Below are 27890 nucleotides of genomic sequence, written 5' to 3' on the forward strand. Positions count from 1 at the left end.
GCAGACAAAACAAATAATTCCTTTTTCCTACTTAAAAAGCGTCGTGATCAGAATATTATGGGTATTTTGAATTATTGGCTTGTTATTTTTCTTACATAGACTGCTTCGTCTGTCAGTCCACCATCGATCTTTCTATTTCATCTATAATCAGAGTTTTACAAGTTTTCAAGCTATTGGCTTTGCTTTCGTCCCTGCTCTCATTTGTAAAGGCTTCTTATCAGAGTGCGGATTTTCGAGTTATCATCTTCTTTGCTTCTTGAAAAGAATTGAAGATATGGTCGGCTTTTCATCTCGGCTGCATCCGCTTCTGCCCAAGGGTCAGCTCTATACCATTGTCCACAACTGAACTGAAACTCTCTGGAACTTTCTAGAACTCTCTGGAACTAAACTGGAACTTTCTGGAACCAGTTGAAAACGTGCATGCAACCCTTTTTATATCGAGTGGTGCCGGTGGGACTCACCCCCTTTCGATAACCAATCAAAGTCTACCACACATCTCCCCACTGGAAGGTGATTGGTCAAGTGCTAATTCCATGTTTCTCGCATTTAACAACTTTTGGCTCTTATGATCAGTCAATAGTTTGGGGTCACAGAGGTCATTCTTTAATTCAGCCGTAATTCCTACAGCTACGTATCTAGAAAACAGAGTTATTAAACTTAATATGGGACAAGAAGGAGAAAGAAGCAACCTTAGTAAAAGTTAGTGTCCTCACTGATGCTGGGTTAAACAGAGATGAGTGGAAAAAATAACGAAATACCAAACTCTTATGTACAACATGAAAAGAAACTGGAATCTTAGGAAGATTTCCATCATTCCAGTAATTATAGAAGCAGCTGGACTTATGAAAAAGAATTTCAAAAACTGCCTGACAAATATACCCGATGAACTAAGTGCAAGGAAGATTCAAACAACTGCACTTAAAGGTACGGTTAGAATCTTAAAAAGATCTCTCAGTTGGAATATATGAGATAACAGGTGAATGTTTTGCATCTGGTAGGATGCTCCATCCCCAACTTAAATAAAATGAGAAGAACTAAGTATTAATAAAAACAAATATAAAACAACTTGAAAGAAGTCTGTTCACTTTTTTCCTATCACTAATGGCATATCACTTTGTCGATAGATTTTTAGAAATGCGCAATGTCACTTCTATAAAAATATTAGTAGTTGAAAAAATAGCACGGAATAAAAAAAAAATGCAACTTCTTTTAAAAGTAACAACAAAAAAGTTTATTTCAGCATCAGAAAGGTGGACAGTGTCCGAGTGAGAAAAACATTTTCTTCTGTTACTTACCGAGTAAAAGAAAGGAAGAGATGAATGTCTTGTGGACTGTCGCATGTTGGCCAGTAGTTATCTTCAGGTGAAGATTGTTGATGGTGGAGCATCCAGTAGACGAAGAGAGAGAGAGAGAGAGAGAGAGAGAGAGAGAGGGTGTCTTTCTTCAATGCTTGCTGCATTCTCTCTGCTGACTGGCTCTGATTCCCAAAGATATCAAAGGAGTTCCTTAGGAAACAGATGGAATCAATGTATCCTGCAAGCTGATTGGTCAATTCCTGGCCAAATCACCTAACAGGGATATTGATTTATGAGAGAAAACAACTCTTTATTTTATTAATGACTGCTACAGATATCATTTTTTTCCCCCTTTGAGGTTCTTCTAAAGAATAATATAATAGTTAATGCAGTGTTTGCAGCAAAAGAAGATCAAAAGAAAATGTCTTTCAAAAAGAAAATAAATCAGGTAAAATTCAAGAGGCAGCCTGAAAGTAGGCAAAAATAAAAATTTTAAAAAGCCTTAGTATAGAAGGGTTTTCCCCGAAGGATAAATTAACTTAAGTGTTGCATCATTTTTTTTTTTTTTTTAATTTTATTGAAAATCGCTTCAGCCAAGGCATGAAGCCACTTAATGTAAGGAGCTAAAACATACGACTTCAAGGGCACAAACTAACCAATGATAAGTGTTACATGGATAAATTCTGGCCAGTAAACATTAATACCTCCCTTTACACTCAGATCTCAACTTTTTTATTTTCCTGATAACTATTTTAGTGAAAAGTTGTTATAATTAAAACTTATGAAAAAAAAAAGCTATTAAATTCAAGTATTTCAAAGTAGTTATTCGGAGAACTACAGCAGGAAAACAGATTTTTTTTTTTTTTTAGATCTCAGCTTTTGTATTATGTTTTACTATCCCTGATTAAACTAAATGGAGCACTAAAATGATCCGCCTCATGACAGTTTTTTTTAGCCTTACTACTTCCATACTGGCTCATGACAAATGGAAGCAGCTGTTTTGTTTGTGACACCATCATTAGAAGATTATCATACAGGGCCAACGGGTTCCTTCTGTTCAGTTTGTTTTTTCAACAGAGTCCCCTACTTTCTTAGGTGTATTGTTATCATCGTGGTTGAAGAAATTCCATCTACTCCTTGTATGGTAAACCTCCAGAATATCAAAGGGAGGTTAACAGGTGCTACACCTTGCTCAATGGTGACCAGGAACTGTGCAAGGAAGGGAGTTTATCTCTCTGAAGTATTATACATATGTACTTATCATTGTTTGAGAGAGCATTGCTTTCAAGACATGCAGAACTCTGCGCAGACTCAACATAGCCATTTTTTTTATTCCGGTTCAACTGGATGTTTGACCTTGTTGATGAGTTTCTTGGCTTTCATAAGGCGGCTCTCTTGAACCTTGCTGGTGAGTTGTCGATCCTTATGACTCTTGTATGAGGAGTAGCAAAAATCGTCATTTAGAGTTTTCTTCATAGTCGCCATATTGTTCACTTTTTTCTTTAACGGTTGATGCATCACTTTATTGATAGAATTCTTTTCTTTTTTAGATGCATACAGTGTATTTAGTATTTCCAAATGGTCGGGTTCAATGTAGTTTAATTTGAATGATCTAACAAGAACCGGTGTGTCAATGTGATTATGCTAATCTGGGCTCAGTTGTTCAAAATAGTCAAGATGAGCGTTGATCTATGCTCAGCAGAGTGCATTGAAGAACTACATATGCCTCGTTGGAAATTACGATCGGTCAACAGAGAGAACCCGGGAAGCAACAGTAAAAGACGTCTTCTTGCTCTCTCTCTCTCTCTCTCTCTCTCTCTCTCTCTCTCTCTCTCTCTCTTCTCCCTGTCGACTGGGCATTCAAGCTTGAACTATCTTCACCTTAAGATAACTGATGACAGATTTTCTGGGGACCAAATAACTTTCTGTTCTCTCTTTCTTCACTTGAACACTGTTCAACTTTCTTCCACCTAAACAACAATGATAATTGAATAAATACTTTCATTTTTGTTATAAAAAAAAAAAACTTTTTTTTTTTCGTCCAACAGTTTCCGTTACATACTACTAACATATATTCTATATATTTTAAGCTACAGTTTTTTTTTTTTTTTTTTTTTGTTTTTTACTCTCGTTCACCTCAAACAAGACAGTGCCACTTGGTTGTAAGGGGCTACTATTTAGAGCCATATCTACAGGGACTGTAAGGAGTTGAGCAGTAAGATGTCTGTTCACATTACACTTAAACCTCTGCATGTAAGTACAGTCAGAGAAGCAGGAAACCGGAAGTGAATTCCAATTCTAGTAGTTTTAAGGAGGAAAGGATTAGAGTAGAAAGCTTTCTGGAAACTAGAGATCTCTACAATGTAGTCCAACCCTTTTTCTGTTTTTCGTTGCTTGCAAGACATAGGAATTTCCCTTCACACTTTGCTTTGGTGAAGACACCTCACCAATCTTGGAACAGTTGCATGTATTGGGCAAGTCTCTCTCTCTCTCTCTCTCTCTCTCTCTCTCTCTCTCTCTCTCTCTCTCTCTCTCTCTCTCTCTCGTTTATTTGTTGGGACACGATTTTGAGGAAATTCTCTACATATTACACCAACACTGAAAGGACAACCAGGATTTACATCTTTGAATCTTTGTGTAATGTTCACTTTAGAATCCAGAATAAGTTACTTTGGAAATCAAACACTATATCGCACTGATACTACCTTTCGTCATAAAACAGCTGTGGAGTTTTCAGGGTTCAATACATAGCATGCTATTGCATCTGGTTATGATGTTGCTTTGATGACGTCACACTTCATGTTGCAAGTCAAGATTTTCACCACAAACCCAACTTCAATTGCAGCAAGGATAGTTTGGGCAGATGCTTGACTGCAGCTGGTGGCTTTAGATAAGTTTGTGATATTGCCATGTTAAAACATGGAATATGTGTTCATATTTTAAGAATCCTTGCAGAACAAAGAGTATTCTTTGGTTAAGAGATTGAAGAACCGTGAATTATCCACAGGTCTGAAAAATCATAATAAAACATTCTCCTCTCAATTATGCAAATTATATTTGATTAAAAGTTATTAATAAGAGTCAATAATCATTTGTTTTTATTGTAGAAATAAAGTTCAGTGAGAGAAGTTTAGGAGTATTTAAAATGAATAAGTTTATACATTTGTTTTTGATGAGCAGACGATAATGAGAAACTGTTAATGAATTGTGTGTACGTGTGTGTGTTAGTGTCAGCATGCACATGCTAATGATTGTGTGTATATGTGAGTTGAGGTAGCAACCCCTAAGCCCGACAGATGGGCGAAGGAAGCTGGGGCAAAGGAGATGTTAGCTCTGTTGTGGATTTTGACTCAACTGTTTATTGAATAAAAATCTGAGCTTTTTATGCATTTAGGTGGATCAAAACTGCAATTTTATAAAATCAGAGAAATGCATCTGATTGGCTTAGAATGTTTTTATTCATGCCAGTTAATTCAGGTGAGTGTACATGCAAAGAGGCATGTGCAGAAACCCTTTAAAGTAGATTCTAACAGCTACAGAGTGATTGCGATCATTTCTTGTTCTGATCGAGATTGCTGTATTCAGTCATCAGGGAGCCTTTCGGGTGACTAGTATGTTTTTTCTTCTTAGGAGGCATTTTTTATGGCCTTGAAAAAGATAGTTGAAATATGCAGCTGATCTACAAGTTGACCTGGGTTCAGTTATGGATTGAGGTAAGAAATGGCTTGTTTTGTTTAATCCTGTTAAGACTCAGCTCTTGTTTTCCAATCATAGGCGTGTCTCTTTTCTTTCTGAGATTCTTATGGGTGGCTCTGCTCTTGATGAGAAATCAACTAAAACTTCTTCGTCTTTCTTTCCTTCAAATCTTTTTTGGGGTTATTATATTAAATCCATTGCTCTTTCTGCTTCTCATAACATTGATCCTCTCTATCTCTAAACGCTTTCTCACACTTGAGGCTATTCTCTATCTCTACAAATCTACTATCAGGTCATGTATGGAGTACTGCTGTCATATTTGGTCTGGTAAATCTTTGTCCCATTTGAAGGTTTTGATTGGATGCAGAAATGTATTTGTAATTTGATTGGCCCCATCCTTTCTTCTTCACTGTAACCTTTCTCTCAAATACGTGATGCTGCTAGTCTCAGTCTTTTTTTATAAATACTATTATGGCATGTGTTCTTCAGAATTGTCTGATCTTTCGGTTGTATACAGCTTCAACTTTTGACCCTTTCTTGATTTAAAGTCTCATTTACTATAAAAAAAATAAATAAAATGATTCTTAATCTTTTCAAATGGCCTTCAAATGAATAGATTGTAGTCCTACAACTAAAAGGAAGGATTTTTTTTCAGCTCGTTTTATTCGTAGTCTAGTGGTCTCCACGAATTCACAGTCTTAATATCTCATTGCAATACAACTTCTTATTCTAATAGCTTCTTTCCAGCAACTGCAAGGTTGTGAAACTCTCTTCCTGCTCACTGTTTTCCCCTACAAACTAAGAAATAGGCTTATTCTCATCAAATTTTAGCCAGAAATTCAAACCTGGTAAAAATTGTCATTTTCCAATCTGGTGAATTGCATGCAGTGTAAATCCCAGGAATATTCATAGTAGATCTTAATTTCTGTGCATATTTGACATGCACTGCTGCATATGGGTTGTTATTGGTGGCATTATAACTTTTTACCTAAAAAGAAAAATAGGTGTTGTAGTTCTATCTCGAAGAAAAATTGCCACACAAAATGAGCATCTTTTATTTTATTTTTGAGAGAGGGAGGGGGGCTGAGAGGCCTGACTTTTTAGAAATAATAAAAAATAAACCCATAAAACCATACATATTCTAAAGATAGAATTAATACTGCATTTGTTTTGGGCGAAAATCAAAGAGAAGAGGCAAAATCCCTTTGAATCGGATTTTTTTCTTTTTACAAAAGTGGAAAAGCGTAAGCAATATGTTCTATCAGAAAATCTTTCCAACTTATCAAATAAATTTCTGACTGTTTTTCTCATTTTCTTTTCTTGCAGCAGTCGGGATTGGATTCTTATTCCCAATTGTCAATCCAACAATTAAAAGCATAATGTCCCATGAAGTAAATGAAAACGAACGAGGTAAACCAAATAATATTATTTATTTATTTTCTTTTTTTTTTTAATCCTTTAAGATAAAGCTTCATAATGTTATCCTCATCTTCATAGTTGTTTCACCATGTTTTAGCTAACTCGTTCGTTGGCCTGCCTCAAGTAATTGCAACGGGATAAGAATGCTGAGTATTGTAACTGTATCCTCAGTAATTACTGCCTTCCATAGTTATGTCACCATGTTTTGGCCAACTAATCCTCTGGCCTGCTTGGCGCAGTGGATAGAGGCGTTGAGTCTCTACGGTTCCAGATGAGCATTGTCTGAAGATAGCAGTTTCATTCTTACCCAAAACAGGCCAGAGTAGTGAGACAACAACAACTGTGGAAGGCAGTAATTACTGGGGATACAGTTACAAGACTCAGCATTCGTATCCCGTTGCTGAAGAAGGCCAGAGGATGAGTTGGCCGAAACGTGGTGAAACAACAATGAAGATGAGGATAACAGTCTGAAAAAAAAAATGAATATTAAACTAGATAATTCTTTTATTTTTAGCATAAAACGGGCAATTTTTCCCGCCTCTCAGTCAGAAGTTCTCTTCCTGTCAATTATTAATTTCTGAAACGAATTTAGTAGCAATTTTTTTGTCAATTCATTTGTATGAATTCATATTTTAAACACTTATATTTCAATTTCAATATATTCAATTATATTTTAAACACTTATGTTATATTTCAATTTCAATATATTCAATTATATTTTCAACACTTATATTATATTTCAATTTGAATATATTCAATTATATTTTAAACACTTATATTATATTTCAATTTCAATATATTCAATTATATTTTAAACACTTATGTTATATTTCAATTTCAATATATTCAATTATATTTTAAACACTTATATTATATTTCAATTTCAATATATTCAATTATATTTTAAACACTTATGTTATATTTCAATTTCAATATATTCAATTATATTTTAAAGACTTATGTTATATTTCAATTTCAATATATTCAATTATATTTTAAACAATTATGTTATATTTCAATTTATTCAATTATATTTTAAACACTTATGTTATATTTCAACATAGAATTTACCAGAAAATCAGAATCACTGGATAGTGATTGAAGATCAATCACGGTCTCAGTTTTTTCTTTTTTGTTGAAAATCTGTTGTTTAATATTAATATTTTTTGTCCCACTCTCAGGCTGGGTCCAAAACAAGAGCCTCAAATCTAATAGGTTCTATACTATCAGCCAAACTCTGATATCTGTCCCATCGCCGCAACGTCACATCCCTGTGTCTGTTGTACAAGTACTTTAATGGAATGTGCTCTGATGAACTCCCATACATACTCCCGACTAATCCGGCAAGCAGCAAAATCTCACCCTATTTACTATCGAGGTCCTTAAGATGCCGACAAACCTTCTACTCTAATAATTTCTTCCCTCAGATTGCTAAACTTAGGAATTCTCTCCCTGTTTTCTATTTTCTTAACTGTACTAACCTGCCGAAATTTAAATGTTAACAGACATCTCACTGTTCAAGTCCCCACAGCATCTTGTTGGTCACAATCCCAAATACATTTCAAGTGACAATACGCCTTGTTCGAGGTGGAAAGGAGTTATTTGTTTACATAAAGCAATATTAACACAAAAAAATTGCAACAGTGTAAATTAATAGAATCAATGCATTTGTATTTTTTCTTATTCCCAATTGTCAATCCAACAATTAAAAGCATAATGTCCCATGAAGTAAATGAAAGCGAACGAGGTAAACCAAATAATATTATTTTTATTATTATTATTATTATTATTATTATTATTATTATTATTATTATTATTATTATTATTATTATTATTATTATTATTATCTTTTTTTTTTTTTGGAATAGTTAGCTATTTTAATATTTTTTTATTATTAAAAAAAAAAAGGTTTAATTTGTTTGTGACAAGCAATTTGCAAACATTTAAACTGTTGAATAAAAAGTAATTTAAACTGGCTTTAACATTCTTAGGAAATCCTAATGCATTAAAACATTAAAAGTTTTGGACGACATCCAGTAAGAAGACAACATCAACACCTTTAACAACAACAAATACAGGGCGTCTCAAAAAAATGGACACACACTTTAATAACAAATAGTTTTGTGTTGATAAACAATTGGATTCAAATAATAATTTAATAACAAAATACTGTAATAAATAAATTTAATATTCAATAGCCAAAAAATAATATTTTGCCCTCCACTTCCCCAGAAAAACGACATAATTAAAAAAAAGAAAAGAAAAAAAAAAGGAAATAGGAAACAGAAACAAAACAAATAAAATAAAGTAAAAAAAAAAAAAATCTCCCCCGGGCAACACCAGGTAAATACAGCTAGTTAATAATAATTTATATATATTGCTAGTTGTACTTACTCGGCATAGCTAGAGATTCATTAATGTAACTTTAGTTTAATTTTTTACATTTAAATAATAATGCGTAAGTCACAAAGATATGGGAAAAGAAAAAAACTTAATACCTAAGGGAGATGACTTATATTTATATCTTTAAACTTTATACATATGGATTAAAACAACATTAGCTAAACAAAAAACAATTATAGCTTTATAACAATTTGTTCAATTTACTACTAGCGAAACCTGTGGAAATTCCACGTGGGAATCATTCATATGTAATATATTACACTGTTTTAAACAACAGTGTAATAATTACGTTTAAAAATGTAATATATTATTTTTAAAATTGTACTTTTGAAAAAAAGTATATTTAAAAATACATATTTTGAACAAAAGTAATTTTTGAAAAAAAAAAATACTTTGGAAAAAGTATTTTGAAAAAAAATAATGTTTAAAAAATATATATTTTGGAAAAAAAATATTTAGGAAAAAAATATTTTGAAAAAAATAATATTTCGGAAAAAATAATATTTTGGAAGAAAAAAAAAAAAAAGATAATTTAAAAAACGATTTTGAAAAACAAAATTTTGAAAATTTCACAAAAAAAAAAAAAGAAGCAAAAAACCTGAAAGTAAAAACAAATCCGGGCAACGTCCAGCAGGCACGGCTAGAGCAATATGAAAAATCTATATTTGAATAATGTTATTTTATTCATACAATTGCTAATATGCCTGTGTTTTGATATTTTATTTTTTGTTAATTTTTCATTTTAATTTGTAGGCGCATTATTTGCTTGCGTGTCCTGCGTTGAATGGGGGGCTAATATTATATTTAGCACCGCATTTAATACTATCTACATGGAAACAGTTGCAACCGTTCATGGAACCGTCTTTTTATTCATTGCATCCATGATTCTGCTAGCGGGATTCGTTTTAGCGTAAGTAACATTTTTTTCTCTCAATATTATTTATCTTTCTGTCAGTATGTTAGCAACTGTATGGTGCTTTGTGCATTCATTTTTTTTTTTTTTTTTTTTTGCAGACTATTATCCTCATCTTCATAGTTGTTGTTTCACCACGTTTCAGCCAACTCATCCTCTGGCCTTCTTCAGGTTATAAACCATGACATGATAGGAGTGCTGAGTCTTGTAACTTATCGCCAGTAATTACTGCCTTCTATAGTTGCCGTCTCATCAACTAATCTTCTAGCCTGTTTGGATGAGATTGAGATCAGGCAATGCTATCCCGGAACCATGAAGACTCAACGCCTCTATCTCCTGTGCCACAGGCTCCAAAGGGCAGAGAATGAGTTGGTCGAAATATGGTGAAACAGCGACAACTATGTGTAATATTGCATGTATGGCGCGCGAATGTGAGAAAATCAGCAACCGTAGAATAGCTGACTAGCAAAAATATTAGCGGCATCAGTCATTTTAGTGATATGCAAATTAGCAAGTGTGTGCGAGCTTACGTGACAAAATAAAAGAGAGAGAAATACACCACGTGGTCAAAGAGAGAAGCAAAATGTGAAGATGAACGTGTGAAGTCGAGGGCGACAAAGCGCTGGCTATGGCTGGCGTGAAGTGGTGAGGAGAGAGACTTCATAAAAAAGCATACGGTATATGGCTGAGCGTTGTAAAGCACGTGCGTGTGCGGAAAAACTTTTGAAAGGTAATTGTTGAAACTCGACGGAACACATGGAAATAAATAACTACAACACAAAAGTAGAAAAAAACAGACATATTGAAAGCAAGAAAGTATATACAATATTTACATAGAGTCCATTGATATAGTCATGGGGAGACCGTCCCTGGAGAAGGTGTCGGCTGGGTGGTCGTCGACTACCGATCTCGTTGTCTCTCATTGGGTCTCTCTTGTCTTTACAGTACCAACCATATTTATATGGTTGACACTCCACATATGCTAATTAGGTGGATCCTACCACAACAATAATGAAATGCGTTATTGTTGGAAGAACCACGAATAAATGCCTTTCATTTGAAAAAAAAAAATGCGGAGTCGGATTTTTTTTTCTTTCCTTCTTTTTTTGTTGTGTTCCTTTGCGGAGAAATCTTAGACAACATGCGGGTCCGAGGTTTGATATGTAGCGACACGGTTAAAGTGTAATGGCTACGTTACATATGAAGATGAGGATAACAATCTGCAAAAACAAATAAATGCACAAATTATGAAACCTCATCTCAAAAGATTCCAAAAATTAAAAAAAATAAATAAATAAACAAAAATAAATAAATAATTTTTTTTAAATAAATAAATAAATAAATAAATTTAAAAAAAAAATAATAATAATACTGTTGGTGCTTGTTCAGAGTAATAATAAAAATCGGTTGTAGCTAGTCGAGTAATCAATTTTTTGCTTTCATTTCATTGATTATTTTCAATCCTCTCATAATATTCGCTATCATTCAACTGACAGTCTATCCATTTATTTAACTTTATCCTTTCTTTATCTTTTTATCATTTCATCATCATCAAGTAATGTCCTGTCTGATACAGGCATTGACGGCTATGGCTCTCCATCTCTCTCCATCTCTCTCTCTCTCTCTCTCTCTCTCTCTCTCTCTCCATCTCTCTCTCTCTCTCTCTCTCTCTCTCTCTCGGCATTCATGAATTCATTATTGCTCATCATTCTTTATGTTTCCCAGGTATTCAGACTATCAACGTTTGTTTCTCACTGTCGTCCTTTGTTTATTCTGCTAACAATCTTTCCTGTCAAGCAAATCTGTTCTATTTCGCTTTTTCTGTAGACACGGCCCATGAATCTCATTTGTCTTTTTCATGCTGTTCTTATTAGAGACATTTCTATCTTTGCCATTTCTAATACTTCTTGGTTTGTTTTCTTTTCTGTTCAGGATATCTTCAAAGTAGGAACCAAGCCTCTAGTTTCTTCCTCGTGCTGTTGGTGATTGTCCAGCACTCACAACCATATCATATATACCTTCGGAGTATTCTGAATTTGGTGTCTATTTTAATGTTTCTGTTGGACATGATTGATGACAATCTCTTGAAGGCGACTTTGATTGAGTAGGTTTTAGCCGTTGTATAATGTATGATTCGTTAGTAAAATAAAAGTGTTGCTTGAGAGCTAATTGCAGTTGGGGGAAATGTTCATATGGAAAACATAGGAAAGTACTATTTCCCCAAACAGAGATCCTGTTTGAGATCAGGGGGGGGGCAGCTGCACGGATCCATTGGCGGGAAATGTATGCTTTGTCTCACCATGGAGGCACAGCACTTAATTCGCTTATTGATCTGATTCAGCTCGTTGGATTGTTGGCATTTTTTGTTTTTTTAAATAGATGTTCCCATGGAACGTTCGGAAATATTTTACCTTTTACGTCGAGTACACTGATTGGCTAATTTTTGCATAAGCGTTTTGTTTTCACTTGTAGATTAAAACATTCATTTTTTTTTTTTAAAGCATATTTGTTGAGTGGTGCATTTTAGTGGAATAGAGATAATAATGAACAGGAATTCAAAGGAGGAAAATAGACACACGTGTTGACTGATGAGAAGAACTTTTTATTAAGGGAAAGAACAAAAAAGGGATTATGGGATATGTACAGGAAAAAAGAGGTAATAGAGATACAAGAGTTATCGGACTTTCAACCCCCCACTTTCTCTTAGAGTGTGAGAGTATTTTTTAAAAAAATTTTTGGTGTTTATAAAAAAAGAATATGCATATATATATAAGAGCATCATATCAGCAAAAAGACAAATTTAAAGTCCGAATAAAAGTGGTTTGAATTTTTCTAGTTTTGCTCGGGTTGGGGGTTTGGCCATGATGTCTGCGAGCATGTCTGTTGTGGGACAATAGATAATTTTTATGTTGCCGTTGTTCAAAGCGTCCCTGATGAAATGATATTTTATGTCTATGTGTTTGCATCTTTGTTGAAAGTGCTATAGCGCTTTGACTGTCCTCAAATATTTTAATGGGTGTGTATTCCTTGTACCAGTCCATTTCTTTTAGTAATTGTGTGAGGTACATACCTTCTTGGGTTGTTTTTGCTAAAGTCACATATTCAACTTTGCATGTGGATAACGCTACCGTGGGTTGTCTTTTCGACTTCCAGGAAATGGGTGGACCGCCTTTTGTTAAGCTGACACAGTATCCAGATATACTGTGTCTGTCGTATTGGTTTGATGCCCAATCAGCATCGCTGTATGTGAATAACTGGAGTTGATCATTTGATTTTGTATAGCATAGTTGGTGTTGCATAGTACCTTTTATGTTCCTCAGTACATGTTTGGCTGCTGTCCAATGCTGCTCATGCGGTTTTGATAAGTGTTGGGACAACTTGCCGACGATATAGCTTATATCTGGTCTGGTACAGATCATCAGATAGATTAGGCTGCCGACGACTTCACGGTATTTTCTGGGGTCGATGAGGTCAGAGTCATTTTCGGTTAGATCACACTTTAGTTCACATGGAGTTGTCCTGGGTTTGCAATTGGTCATATCGAACCTTTCCAGTATTTTTATGACATACCATTCCTGGCTCATCAGTATACGACTTTGAGTATATAATAGAGATACAAGAGTTATCGGACTTTCAACAATATTACAACTCAGAACGTAAGGGGCTACTATTTGGGATCGTGTCTAATAGGAGATTTGGGGAGTTGAGCAGCGAAATGTCTGCTCGTATTAAAGTTAAACTTCAGTGCTGTAAGATGTATGGTGTTGAACCTCTCATTAATTCATATTTACTTTTACCTTTTTTTCCTGTTCTTTTTTTTTTTTTGGAGGAAGTGGGTTCTAGTGTTCATACAATTATTGGCATTACTGTAATTTCCTTTATGATCAATATTCCTTTCATTTCGCTGACAAGTTCTGTGGTATTTGTTTTTTTTTTTTGTTTTTTTTTTTTACATAGGCATCACCACAGATTTGAAAATTTTTATATAGGGTATTCAGACACTCAATGATAAGGGTTAAAGAGTGTACAGTAAGGGTTAAAGAGTGTACAGCAATGTTATTTTGCATTATTAAGATTATTATCGTTATTATTACTATTATTATTATTAACGCCATTATTATTATTATTATTATTATTATTATCATCATCATTATTATCATCATTATCATTATTATCATTATTATTAAATATATTCCTTTGTTCTTTTTTTTTTTTTGTTATTTTTTGTTTTTTAGATACATTATATTTTCCAGTCGGAAAACAGTCCAAATTTCAAAAAACACCAAGTAACATGCACAACGTGAAAAGAAACTGGAATCTTCGAAAAATCTCCATCATTCCAGTAATTATAGGAACAAATGGACTCATGAAAAAAAAATTTCAAAACTTACCTTGTAAATATACTCGGCGTACCAAGTGCAAGAGAGATACAAACAATGGCACTGAAAGGGACAGTTAGAACCTTAAAAAAAGATCTCTCAGTTAAAATGTGTGCTATAGCAGGTGAATGTCTGGCATCCAGAAGGATGCCCCATCCTTGGCTAAAAAAAAACCCACTAAGAAAATTAATGCATTCATTTTTTTTTTTTTTTTATGCGGACTATTATCCTCATCTTCATAGTTGTTGTTTCAGCCAACTCTATCCACTGTGCCATGAGCCTCGTGGTGTAGCGGATAGAGACATTAAATCTTTACGGTTCCAGGTGATTATTGTCTGAAAATAGCGGTTTCAATCCTACCCAAGCAGGCTAGAGGATTAGTTGGCCAAAACGTGGTGAGACAACAACAACAACTGTGGAAGACAGTAATTACTGGGAATACAGTTACAAGACTCAGTATTCTTATCCCATTGTAGTTAACCACCTGAAGAAGGCCGGAGGATGAGTTGGCCGAAACGTGGTGAAGCAACAACAACTATGAAGATGAGGATAACAGTTCGCAAGAAGAATGAATGCACAGATTATGAAGCTTCATCCCAAAGGATTCCAAAAATAACAAAATAAGAAAATTAATATATATGTGTGTGTGTGTGTGTGTGTGTGTGTGTGTGTGTGTGTGTGTGTGTGTGTGTGTGTGTGTGTGTGTGGCAAAAAGTTATGATCGTCTTCTCATTATTTTAAATTTCTAAGATTTACTAAAAATGCAACAAATAATTAATAAATAATGTATTCACCTTCTTAGGAAAGACGAAGAAAGTGTCGGAAATGTTCATTTCTCGAAACTTCTAACATTTTTCAAGCATCTGATAATAAACAGAAATTAATTCAATGAAAAAGCAAAACAACAAAAAATGAAATAAATAAAACACAAACATTCTAAAAGGCAATTATCGAAAAAATTAGATTCCAAAAATTAAAAAAAAAAAGATAGACCCAATATATATATATATATACTAGCTGTACCCGGCCACGCGTTGCTGTGGCTCAGTTTGTTAAAATGGAACACATTCCTCAAGAAAAATTGCATTTTGTTCGTTCATTTACTTTTATTATTTTTTTGCAATTTTTTTTAATCAATAAATGTTGTTATTTTTCCCCCCAAAAAAAGATTAATTTTTTACCATAAATTGTTAGGTGAAAGTTTTTTTTTCAGGAAAACTTGCACTTTTTTTTTTTAAAGAAATTTGGCAGTAAACGTTTCTCTTTGAAAACGGAATTTTTATTATAAAAAGAACAGATGAATGCTTTACATGAACACCGTAAATAGTTATGTGAAAGTAGAGAAAAGTTTGATTCTTTTTTCAAGAGAATGTACAAATTATTTTTTTTTAACAGATGTTCAGAAAATAAACAGAAAAATACTTCCATCATTAATTATGCAAAAAAATAAATAAAATGTTGATTTAGTGTTTCAACATTATGCTTATTACGATAAAACTTGCTGAATATGCGCTGTTTTACGGTTGTTGTAAAAATGGAACGGAAACTTAAATTTCGCTTCGTTTTAATCTTTCTTAATTTTTTAATTGTGCCCCCCAAACGAATATAATAAAAACAGTAACATTCAACAATTGTACTTTATGTATATAAAACACAAAATATTTAAAAAAAAAAAAAAAAAAAAAAAAAAAGTTAATAACGAAAGGGAAATAATTCTATTTTTAAACGAAAAAGTCAGTTTGGTGTATCTTTTGTTATTTTTTACATAAGTCCAGCTTACCATTCACATTGGAAATGTCGACATTTATAGGTTGTCGGGTACGTTTACAACGAATAAACACTCCAATCTAGTAGATGTATCAGAATTTTTGTAGGAATTTTTGACACCCCTATCACGAAACTGCAAATAAAATATAAAAAACTCGTAATTTCTCTTTTAAAAGTGGGTTACTTATTTTCTTTATGGATTATACTTCCAAAATAAACTATTACAGTTGTTTTAAAAGTAATAGAAATATTTTTTTTATTTTTTAAAAAACAGTAATGAATTTTACAAACTCAATATTTTTCAATTTTTAAAATTTAAAAATCTATCAAAATTTTTCTATTGATTCTATTTTTACGATATTTTCAGAGTTAATGTGAAATTTTATGCTCTTTCCAATTTAAATTCACGCTCCCCCCCATTTTCAAGTGTCTATTAAAAAGTAAATAATTAATTTACTCACCAAAGTTTTACATATCACAAATTGAAGAGAAAAGGTCAATAAAAAATATATTCAAATTTAAAATTTAAAAAAAGTAGTGTTTTTTAGAAATTTACCTGTAAAGTTCGAAGTTTAAAACCTTTTTTTTAAACCACGTTGTTTTTTTTTTCTTTTGTTTTTTTTTATGAAATCTTGGTCCTTGCTCCTTTAATTGAAAAAAAATAGGGCTTGAATTACATTTTTCGAGTAGTTATAAGCTTGGAAAGACAGGGGATTGAATAATTCACGCCTCCCATTTTGAAATGTCTATTAAAAAGTAAATAATTTACTCACCAAAGTGTTATATATTACAAATTGAAGAGAAAAGGTCAATAAATAATATATTCAAGTTTAAAACAAAAAAGTAGTGTTTTTTAGAAATTTACCTGCAAAGTCCGAAGTTAAAACGTTTTTAAAAAAAAAACACGTTGTTTTTTGTTTTTTTTAATGAAACCTTGGTCCTTGCTTCTTTAATTGAAAATAAAAATTAGGGTTTGAATTACATTTTTCGAGGAGTTATAAGCTTGGAAAGACGGGGTGGAATTATTCACTATTTTTCACGAAATTTCTGACACACCTATCAATCTACCCATGTTAAGAACGGCTTTCGGAATAGACACTCCTAACCTCGCCAGCATACCCGAAAAGCTATAAAAGTTGACGTGTCGAATGTGAACAATGAGTTGGACGTAATGTAAAAATGTACCGAATTTAAAAGGGAACGAAATTCAAATTTCCGTTCCGTTTTTACAACAACTGTAAAGCAGCGCATTCTATGCAAATTTTACTTAACTTACTGTACTAATACTATTTTTTTTTTAAACAAAAAAAAAATATTTAGGTTTGGTTATAAATTCCTAAACTCATTTCACCCTAAATAATTTAGGTGACTGAAATAGGAATCTAATCGAATCTTTAATTTCCTGAATAGAATGCGAGAAATTCATTTTTCTTCGAGTTATATCGAATTCATTAATACGGACTTTAGGGATTTTTCCGTAATGTTCCTGTAAAAATTATTTTTTATTGTTACAAATTACGATGCTTTATTTCTATAAAAAAGCAAAAATAAATTCTTGCGTTTTTTATTTACTACTGAAAACCATAACTTTAGTAAAGGTATTTTTTGTTTAAATAAAATAAAACATTTTCACTAAGAGTTAAGTAAAAATAATTAGTTCATTATATTCTGCGATCATTATTTGATAAATACTGCAATTTTCATTAAAATGGGTTAATTTCCTGATTTTTGGTGAATTTTTAAGTAAAGGGAGGGGTCAAAATGTTTACACTTTGAGCGTCGGCATTCATTTTGTCTGTACCTACCATTTTTCGATGAATATTTGATAGGAAAGCGACCACGTGTGGTTAATTTAAATTAAATTTCAATCACATGGTTACATTATCAATAATCATGTGATTAAACCCATTGAAAATTTACGGATATTGTAAACACATTCTGTTTACATTAAGCCTGTAGTGTTGAGACCAAAATATCCTTTCCGTGATGCAGTGTTGGCAACTGAGATTTAAAAAAACTCGTGAGATCAGGAGAGGGAAATGTCCAGAAAATCGCTAATTCACCCCCCGCCCCCCAAAAAACTCCATATTTTAACTTCCTACCATAAAAAAATTATAAATATAGTATATTCAATATATGAAATGTTCCGTGTTTTCTCACTATATGTTTCTGGAATTATATTGAAGTGGTTAGCTCCTCAGAAGGCTTACATATTTTATCAGCTAGTTTTACCTGTTTTTTCAGAGAGGGTATTTTTTTTTTTTTTGCAAGAAACAAATCATAAACTCAAACTTTTTATAATAAAAGTTAAATTGAAATATACTGCAAATCAAACATCACAATAATGGTGCAACATATTTTGAAGTTAGAAAAATAAAAAAACAAAAAAACTTTGTTTTAGCATGTTAAAAGTATTTAGGTTGGTAGATAATTAAATTCTACTGTATTGGTATAAGATTTTTTTTTTTTTTTTTTTGCTGTTGTTTCTTGCTTTTTACAATTTTCGACTAAATACTTCTAAATTAAGCGGGGTTGCTTAGATCGTATTTTAAACTAAACTTCAGAGGTTGGAATGCCCCCCACCTAAAATGTACTTGTAAAAATCGATTTTATAGCAAGATTTAAGAATGGTTAGCCGAAAAAAGGTGAAAAACAAAACAAATAATCAATAAATAATTGTTACCAAAGCCAATAAATGCTACTTTTTTTTTACTTACATGAATGAGTTTATTTTATGTTTGAAAGTATTTTCAAGCGCTTTTCTTTATTTTTTAATCTAAAATTGTGGGTGTGTTGGTGCCAAATATCTCCAGATTTTCTAGATTGCAAACGAAATCACCAGATCTAGTAGGAAAACCGCTAAATTGGAAACACTGGTCACGTGAAAGGAAGCAGTAATAAATAATTGTCCCTAAATAAAAAAAATGGCCAATCGGTTCAAAGAAAACCACCTATTTATCATAGAAAAATTAAGTGTAATGTTATAATTAAAAAGAAATATATAAAAACACACATGGATATAGTAAACATATTATACCAAAACGTGGAAGCCATCCGTCCAGTGGTTTTTTAGACTATTAATTGCGAACGAACCAAGAGTTACATCTTTATATATATAGATATATAGTAAGTTATAAAATATATATGGCGATTAAGCTACACTGAATATTCCGCATTTCATCCACTCTAGGACTCTTCAGGCTTATGCGCTGATAGCAGTTGGGGGGAATGTTCATATCCGCATAGCAAACATAGGAAAGTATTATTTCCCCAAACAGGGATCCTGTTTGAGATCAGGGCTGCAGCTGCACGGGTCCATTGGCAGGAAATGTATGCTTTGTCTCACCATGGAGGCACAGCAGTCACAGCAGTCACAGCACTTACTTGGCTTATTGATGGCGATTCAGCTCGTTGGATTGTTGGCATTTTCTTTTTTTAATAGATGTTCCCATGGAACGTTCAAAAATATTTTACCTTTTACGTCGAGTACACTGATAAGCCTGAAGTGTCCTAGAGTGGATGAAACACGGAATATTCAGTGTAGCTTAATCACCATATATATTTTATAACTTAATAACTAGCTCTACCTACGTATTGAGCACTTTTGAAGTAAATACTTAAAATTTACGTATAAATTTATACTTTCGTATATTAATTTGATGTGAATAAATGAAGTAGTTATATATATATATATATATATATATATATATATATATATATATATATATATATATATATATATATATATAAGAGCAAATAGTTAATAAAACATGTTAAAAAACACTTTAAAAAAGAGTTTAAAACATATTTATAGTCCTTAATTCGCAGTTTCAAAGAAATACTTTCCTTCTCATCAGGGGGTAGGAAGTAGCAAAATGCGGGATCGGATTTTGCATACAAAAGTATTTGATGAAACTGCAAGTAAGTCAAAGATCTTACTTGATAACAAAAAGTGAAGCAGAGGGAATATGGTGAAGAAAAAGGTGATTTCACGTGAATGGATAGTCTGGTGAAAAGTAAATTATCCAATGACGGTAACTCTTTTAATAACTTTTTAACTCTTTTTCAAAGTGTTTTTTAACATGTTTTATTAACTATTTGCTCTTATTATAAGCTTTATCTCCTATTTGGTTTTATTGAGCTTTTACATCTGGTTGAGATTAATTTATAAATACTAATTCTTTAATATTTATAATATACTTTGGTTTTACCATCTTGGATCATTTTGGTAAATTTAATTGTAATTTTTACTAATTAACTAACTCATAAATATTGTTAGAAATTCGCTCAATATATGTTACCGTGACATAACTTGATATATATTCGGTGGTTTTTTAATAGTATTTTGTCTAGTTTATTATTTATAACACCTTTTCCTAAACTTACCGTGTTAAAGAGAGAGTGGGGCGCCATTTTGAATTTTTCAATACATCGGTAAACACTGCATGTTTTTCGAGCTGAATAAACATTTTACATTGAATAAAAACACAAAAAATATATCCAATTTGGTAGAAAAGTAACTTATCTTGCCTTTGATAACATTTATTTGTTATATATTTGTTTTTTGACAACTTTTTCGAATCTATGTGTACAGTAATACAAACCCATTTTAGTTTTTTTTTTTTTTTTTTCGGGCAATTACACATGGACACCCTGTCGGGAAGGAAAACATTAATTCTTTTAGAATTTAGAGTTTCCCATATAAATTTAACGTAAAAGAAGACTCGAATTTCTGAGCTATTCTAGTGTTTTAGGGTATTTTCTGGGCGTTTTTTTTTGGGGGGGGGGGTCCTATTAACTTTTTAAAATGATTGCTTATGGTTTTATGATCATTCCAGTCACACTTGGGGTCATTTGCAAAAAATAAATAAATAAAATTTATATAAAAATAAATAAATAAATAAAAACTGATCCCTAGGTACCTCCAAAATGTTGTGTACTACGTCATCAAACTAAACAAAAAACACGATGTCATCAGTTCGTGTGTTTGTTGTAATTTCTATGGAAGAGCATTAGCACTATAAAATTTATTTACAAATAACGTTATTTTACTATCGTTATTATTTTAGAACGGTAAAATAAGTGCATAAGTTCACAAAAAAGTAATTTCTCATATATTACGAAAAACAACTAGTCCATAGTAATGATTTGAAGATATATGAAAAAAGTTCGCAAACAATTCAAAATTTATACATTAAACGATAAATTTATCAGAAATCTCTGAATAAATAAAATATACAATAAAAAAATGAACAATAAAAATGTATAAAAAATAATATGACTTACCTTTTGTAAAGCAAATAGATTTTTAATAACAAACTAGACAGACGATAAAATTAATTTTTACCTGTTCTGTTGATACATGTATCTACAAATGCTTGTCCTTACAGGCTCCCGTATATTTTGGGAAAAAAAGCGCAAATTTTCATTTCAACCTCTGTCATTTTAAATAATCAAATCGAAACGAATTAATTTTGATCGATTTTTCTTTTGCAATTTTTTTTTATCCCAAGAGTCATATATTATATTATATGAATATATTTTTTTTAATATTGGAAACCTGTTATATAAAAAAATCGGTTTAAACTTTATATCGCGTAATATTTGAATTTAATATCATTTAAAGCTTTTTAAAAATAATTATATTTTAGAATTCGTTTTTTTTTTGTTGTAATTCAAATAATTATGTTACCGAGAAAAAAAAATCAAGAAAACTTGTTCATTTTATTTTTTTAAACATAATATAAATGATTTTATGTCGAATTTTATTTACAACTTTGAGGTAAGTGAAAAAAATTATGGGATTTTATATATATACTAGCGAGGGGTACCCGGCGTTTCCCAGGTGTTTTTCGGTGTGTGTGTGGTCGGGCGGGGGTGGGGGTGTTAATGAAAACCTAAGAAAAACGAGCGGGGGGGGGTACCCGGAGGGGGGGGGATAATCAAAACATCGAAAAAACACAAAAAAAACTAACGTAAGGCAAACGAACGATGTTAAATGTAAAAATCGAAAAAACAAAAAAGAAAACAGAAAAACGAACGTTAAAACAAAAAAAAAGAAACACATGAAAAATGGCCTGTTTCGATATTAAAATTTAAAAACTCGGTGGGTACCCGGGGTTTTTTTGGGTGTGTGTGGTCGGTCGGAGGTGTTAATGAAAATCTAAGAATAAGCGAAGTAAAAAAAAAAAAAAACAGAAAAACGAACGTTACGTGAAAAATGGCTTAAATAACCCTGTTTCAATATTTAAATTTAAAAAATCGAAAAAAAAATTTTTTTTTAAATCTCACACCACGATTCGAACCCAAAACATTTAGATAATAAACCAACGCGCTAACACGACGTACATGAAATTTAGTCAATTTTTCAACTATTTAAACTAAATCAGGTCATGACGTCATCTGACGCATGCGTAGAACCGGCCGTCGTCATGAGAGGACGGTTTTTGTTGACCCCCACCCTGTAGAAAATTGTCGATTTCAGGGTGAAAAAATGAACGTTTTTTGCCAATTTTTCGATATTCTTCGGGCGAAGGATGGAGCTTCAATATGATACCAAGTTTGTGAATTTTTGTTCTGTCTGTCGAAAGTTTTTAGCGGACACACAAACATACATACACACATTTTTGCTTTTATATATATAGACTAGCAGGGCTACCCGGCGTTGCTCGGGACCGTATAAACAATGAAAAAACAAAAGCAGATATTGAACATATGTTTTATTCTTAGGGGAGAGGAATCTTTCATCTCAAGTTTTAGCGTTACAAACAAACATTTGTCTTTTATATATATAGATAATGACAGGTTTTTTGGGGGCCCCCCTCGAAGATAACTGATCAGTTGACCAACTTCTAGTGGTCCGTTTGACGTGAAATTTCGATATTTGTCATCCGGGTGATGGGGCTTCGATATGATACCAAATTTGTCAAGTTTGGTTCCGTCTTTCAAAAGTTTTAGCGTTACAAACAAACATACATACATACACACAGACGTTTGGCTTTTATATATATAGAAGATAAATATAACTATGTTTTATTTATTTGATCTTTCTAGCTTTAAAAAATGTTGAAATTTTTATCGACCTACGTTTTTTTTTTTTTTTTTAGTTTTCGTAACATGAAATATGAGGGGGGGGGTAGAACACCTAAAAAATCCTCTAATATATTTAACGAAACCTACTTTTAATATGTAAGTTTATTTAATAATGAATAAATATCGAAAATTTCAGGTAAATACGACTATTATTTGATTTTTGCTAGATTTTTAAAACATAGGTGTGTCAACGGCTTAAAACACGTTATTACATAGGAACGTTGTTTTAATGCGTCGATAATGTAAACACGATTTTTGTCTCGCATTTTCATTATTTTTGTAAGCTGAAAAAAATTTTTTTTTTAAATATTAGCAGTTTATTTGAAGCTTCTTCTTTTAAATAGTAAAAAAGTTAGGATGATAATAATAAATTAATTACAGTTACATCGTGTTACATACAGGGGGGGGGAGTTAAAACTGTGGCGCGCGTTGGAGGTACCTAATGATCCCCCAGTCCAAATTGTAAAATAATCATTTTTCTTTTTTCTTTCTTCTGTCAAGTTTTTCAAAGTATTCAATCACACATAATCGCCTAAAAAATAGAATCTCATTTTGTAAGGAAATGATTTAGTTACGGGCGTTATAAATTATGTTTCATTCTATTTACTTATCATGCAAGCGAGTCAGATTTAGACACAGGGTTAGTTTCTAATGTACAGAATCTAGCTCTCCAAGAAAGGGCATTCTAAATTGAGGTAAAAATAAAAATTGTCTCAGTTTAGAAGGATTTCTTTTTACTGACCGAGGACAGAAAAGATGAAATGTGGTATCAGAACAGGTACTACACTTTGAATTATATATTTTCTAAAAAGATATAACATAGAACAAGGTCATCAAAAATGTGAGAATATGGAGATCGTTGATCATCCTCTATCTTATACGATCTTAGTCTTAGCTAGAATTATTTCAATCACCACAATATCACATTTACCCCTATTTAAAATAGTGTCAATATGTTGAATATATAGTTTTTTGGGGTACTGTACATAGATTCGAAAAAGTTGTCAAAAAAACAAATATATAACAAATGTTATCAAAAGCAAGATAAGTTACTTTTCTACCAAACTGGATATATTTTTCGTATTTTTATTCAGTGTAACATGTTTATTCAGCTCGAAAAACATACATTGTTTACCGATGTATTGGAAAATTCAAAATGGCGCCCGACTCTCTCTTTAACACGGTAAGTTTGGGAAAAGGTGTTATAAATAATAAACTAGACAAAATACTATTAAAAAAACACCGAATATATGTCACCCTATGTCACGGTAATATATATTGAGCGAGTTTCTAACAGTATTTTGTCTAGTTTTTTTATTTATAGCACCTTTTCCCAAACTTACCGTGTTAAAGGAGAGTCGAGCGCCATTTTGAATTTTCCAATACATCGGTAAACACAGTATGTTTTTCAAGCTGAATAAACATGTTATATTAAATAAAAACACTGAAAACATATCCAGTTAGGTAGAAAAGTAACTTATCTTGCCTTTGATAACATTTATTTGTTATATATTTGTTTTTTGACAACTTTTTCGAATCTATGTGCAGTATCAGAATTTTTGTAGGAATTTTTGACACCCCTAACACGAAACTGCGAATAAAATATAAAAATCTCGTAATTTCTCTGTTAAAAGTGGGTTATTTATTTTCTTTATGGATTATACTTCCAAAATAAACTATTACAGTTGTTTTAAAAGTAATAGAAATATTTATTTTTTTTAAACAGTTATGAATTTTCCGAACTCAATATTTTTCAATTTTTAAACTTTAAAAATCTATCAAAATTTTTCTATTGATTCTATTTTTACGATATTTTCAGGGTCAATGTGAAATTTTATGTTCTTTCCAATAAACCGAATATAATATTTTAGACAAACGTTTTTTTTTAATTCACGCCCCCCCATTTGTGTAAGTGTCACACATGTTCAAGTTTCTCTTAAAAAATAAATAATTAATTTATGTTGAATAGTTTTATATATCACAAATTGAAGAGAAAAGGTCAATAAATAATACATTCAAATTTAAAACAAAAACAAAATCCGTTTTTTAGAAATTTACCTGTAAAGTCCGAAGTTAAAAACCTTTTTTTTTTTTTAAAAAACACATTGTTTTTTTTATTTGTTTTTTTTTAATAAAACCTTGGTCCTTGCTCCTTTAATTGAAAAAAAAAATAGGGCTTGAATTACATTTTTCGAGAAGTTATAAGCTTGGAAAGATGGGGTGGAATTATTCACTATTTTCACGAAATTTCTGATACACCTATGTGTACAGTAATACAAACCCGTTTTTTTTTTATCAATAAATATTAATACGTTTTTTATGAAAAAATATTTTCCATAAGATAGCTAAAACATATCAAGAAATTGTCTGTTAATAATAAATTTATTCAGTTAGAAATTCAATCAGTAAAACCTCATACAAACATACTTGCTTGTCTCCCCACCTTCCACCTTAGGGTTTAAGAAAAAACTTATCGGTTTTGGGTCAAATGGTATCTCTTATAACATTATTATAAAAACATACGTTTCTATCACATGAAAAGAATTTATGATTTATATGCGAGTTTCCAATGATTGTATTTTATATATAAATTATCAATAAGATACAAATAAAAAAAAAAAATGAACACATCCATTATTTATAGATTTTGTTCAACAGCAAAATTATTAAAGAGGAAGAAAAAAAAACTGACGCAAACAAATTGTTAGTTGATTTTTTTAAAATAAATTTGGTATATTTATATCTTAAACTCATTGTTATCTTTGCCATAAAATGTCCGAACATTTCTATACTTAAATCGACGACATTTAATGAACTCTTTCGATAGTGGCGGCAAGGGTCTATAATACTCGTATGCTGTAGCTGTGTTTATTCAGGCACTCTTGTTATTGGAATCGGAATTGGTAATTGTATCGGAATTGGAAATTTGGAAGAGAATCAGTAATTGTATTAGAATTGGGGAAAATATTGGTATCGTACCATCGCTAACACATATATATATATATATATATATATATATATATATATATATATATATATATATATTATACACTCATGAGCAAAAAAAAAATAAAAATGAGCCAAACAAATTTTATATATTTCTTCGCACTAAATGCTATATTGAACAAAGAACAATTAAACAAGGAAACTTAAACGAGACTAATAACACAGAACAAGACATTTACTTTAATAAATGCTTAGGATGGAATCGCATTCCCTTTTGATTTCTTTAAAAGATCAATCCTTTTAAACATGCTCTCAACCAAAGTGCAACACTGATGAGATGCTATTCCATTCGCTTTGCACATCTTCCCGCAGTTTCTCATTGTTCAAAAAAGTTCTTCTATCTAAAGCCTTTGATAGGGTATGGCATAAAGGTTTACTTCATAAGATCGCTAGCTATGGTATAGCTGGAAAAGTCTTCTCAATTATTAAATCATTTCTTTCTGATAGGTTCATAAGAGTAGTAGTTGAGGGGCAAAAATCAGAAGCTCACAGTATTAATGCCGGTGTCCCTCAGGGATCCATCCTGGGCCCAACTCTTTTCCTGATCTACATTAATGATCTTCCAAATCATATCCTTACATCATTTGTAGACATTTATGCTGACGACACTACCATTTATGGTACCACATCTAAGACAGTAAACGACCAAGTTCTCTCCAATTCTCTCTCCTCTGATCTTGAGCACGTAGTACAATGGGGAAAGGAGTGGCTGGTTACTTTTAATGCATCTAAAACCAAGCTTCTCTCTTTACATCATCAACATTCTAATTCATATCTGTCATCAATTGAAATGAATGGCTCTCGTCTTCAGGAGGCCCCAAGTTTTGACAAGCTTCTGGGCTTGACCATTACTCCTGATCTTAAATGGAACACGTATATCAAATCTGTTGCCAAGGCCGCTGGAAAAATGGTGGGATCTTTCTATCGATCCGGTAGATATCTCACTGCTGATGCTATTCTCTATCTATATAAGAGCCAGGTACGTCCAAGGATGGAATACTGTTGCCACATCTGGGCAGGAGCTGCTAGAAAGGACTTGTCCTGCCTTGATAGAGTTCAAAATAGACTTCGTAGCCTCGTAGGAGATGTCCTTTTCTCCTCCTTGCAACCTCTATCTCACAGAAGAGATGTTGCGAGTTTGTCTCTGATGTATCGTTATTTTCATGGAAAGTGTTCAACTGAGCTTCAATCTATGGTCCCCCCTCGCCAAACTTTCACAAGAAACACTCGTCTAGCTGTAAACACTATCAATAATTTCCCCCACTCTTTATCTGTGCCTAAACCTAAACGTAGATTCCATGAACAAAGCTTCTTTCTTAGAACTGCACGCCTGTGGAATTGTCTTCCGTTTTCCTGCTTTCCGGCTGACTACAATATGGTTGTGTTCAAGTCTAAAGTAAATAAGTTCTTGATGAGCCGTTCCATATAAGTTATCAAATTTACCAAATTTTCATTACTAATGATTACTATATTGACCAATTTCTACTGTACACTCTTTAACCCTTATCCTTGAGTGGCCTCTGGGCCTTGATAATGTGGTGATGCCTTTGTAAAAAAAAAAAAAAAAAAAAAAAATGCACGAGATGTTATGGACCAAATATTCTCGATTGGGTTTAAATCGGGGCTTTGACCTGACCAAAATATCACATTAATTGAATTATCAGAAAACCATTTCTTTTGACTTTAGCAGTTAGTGCAGGGGCATTATCATGTTGAAAAATAATGTTCTGAGATATTCCCAGCTTCAGTCATGTTTCTAATATTCGAATGTATTCCTTTGCATTGATTGACTTCTCACATCTAATAATTCCCCAACTCCTGCTGCAGTAAAAGTTCCCCCATATCATTATCCCTCCATTCCGGTGTTTAACTGTCGTTTTCATGCAACTTGGTGAAAATCTTTCTACAGTTCTTCGATTG

General features: G+C 32.1%; 1 protein-coding gene and 1 pseudogene across 1 annotated transcript in view; one reads left to right on the forward strand and one right to left on the reverse strand.

Annotated features, from left to right (window-relative positions):
* LOC145260453 (proton-coupled folate transporter-like) overlaps positions 1 to 15256 on the forward strand; it is a 43768-nt gene extending 28512 nt beyond the window's left edge. Inside the window, exons 4-6 of the mRNA XM_080118507.1 lie at positions 6318 to 6401; positions 9567 to 9723; positions 13962 to 15256. Of these exons, the coding sequence (XP_079974633.1) occupies positions 6318 to 6401; positions 9567 to 9723; positions 13962 to 14016 (296 nt within the window). The 3' untranslated portion in view covers positions 14017 to 15256. The remainder of the gene's footprint in view (positions 1 to 6317; positions 6402 to 9566; positions 9724 to 13961) is intronic.
* Positions 1740 to 13265, reverse strand: LOC145260237 (uncharacterized; annotated as a pseudogene).
* Positions 15257 to 27890: the final 12634 nt, after the last annotated feature.

The sequence above is a fragment of the Euprymna scolopes genome, chromosome 36 (genome assembly GCF_053919585.1).
Source record: "Euprymna scolopes isolate OS-2025 chromosome 36, ASM5391958v1, whole genome shotgun sequence".
Taxonomy (NCBI): Eukaryota; Metazoa; Mollusca; class Cephalopoda; order Sepiida; family Sepiolidae; genus Euprymna; species Euprymna scolopes.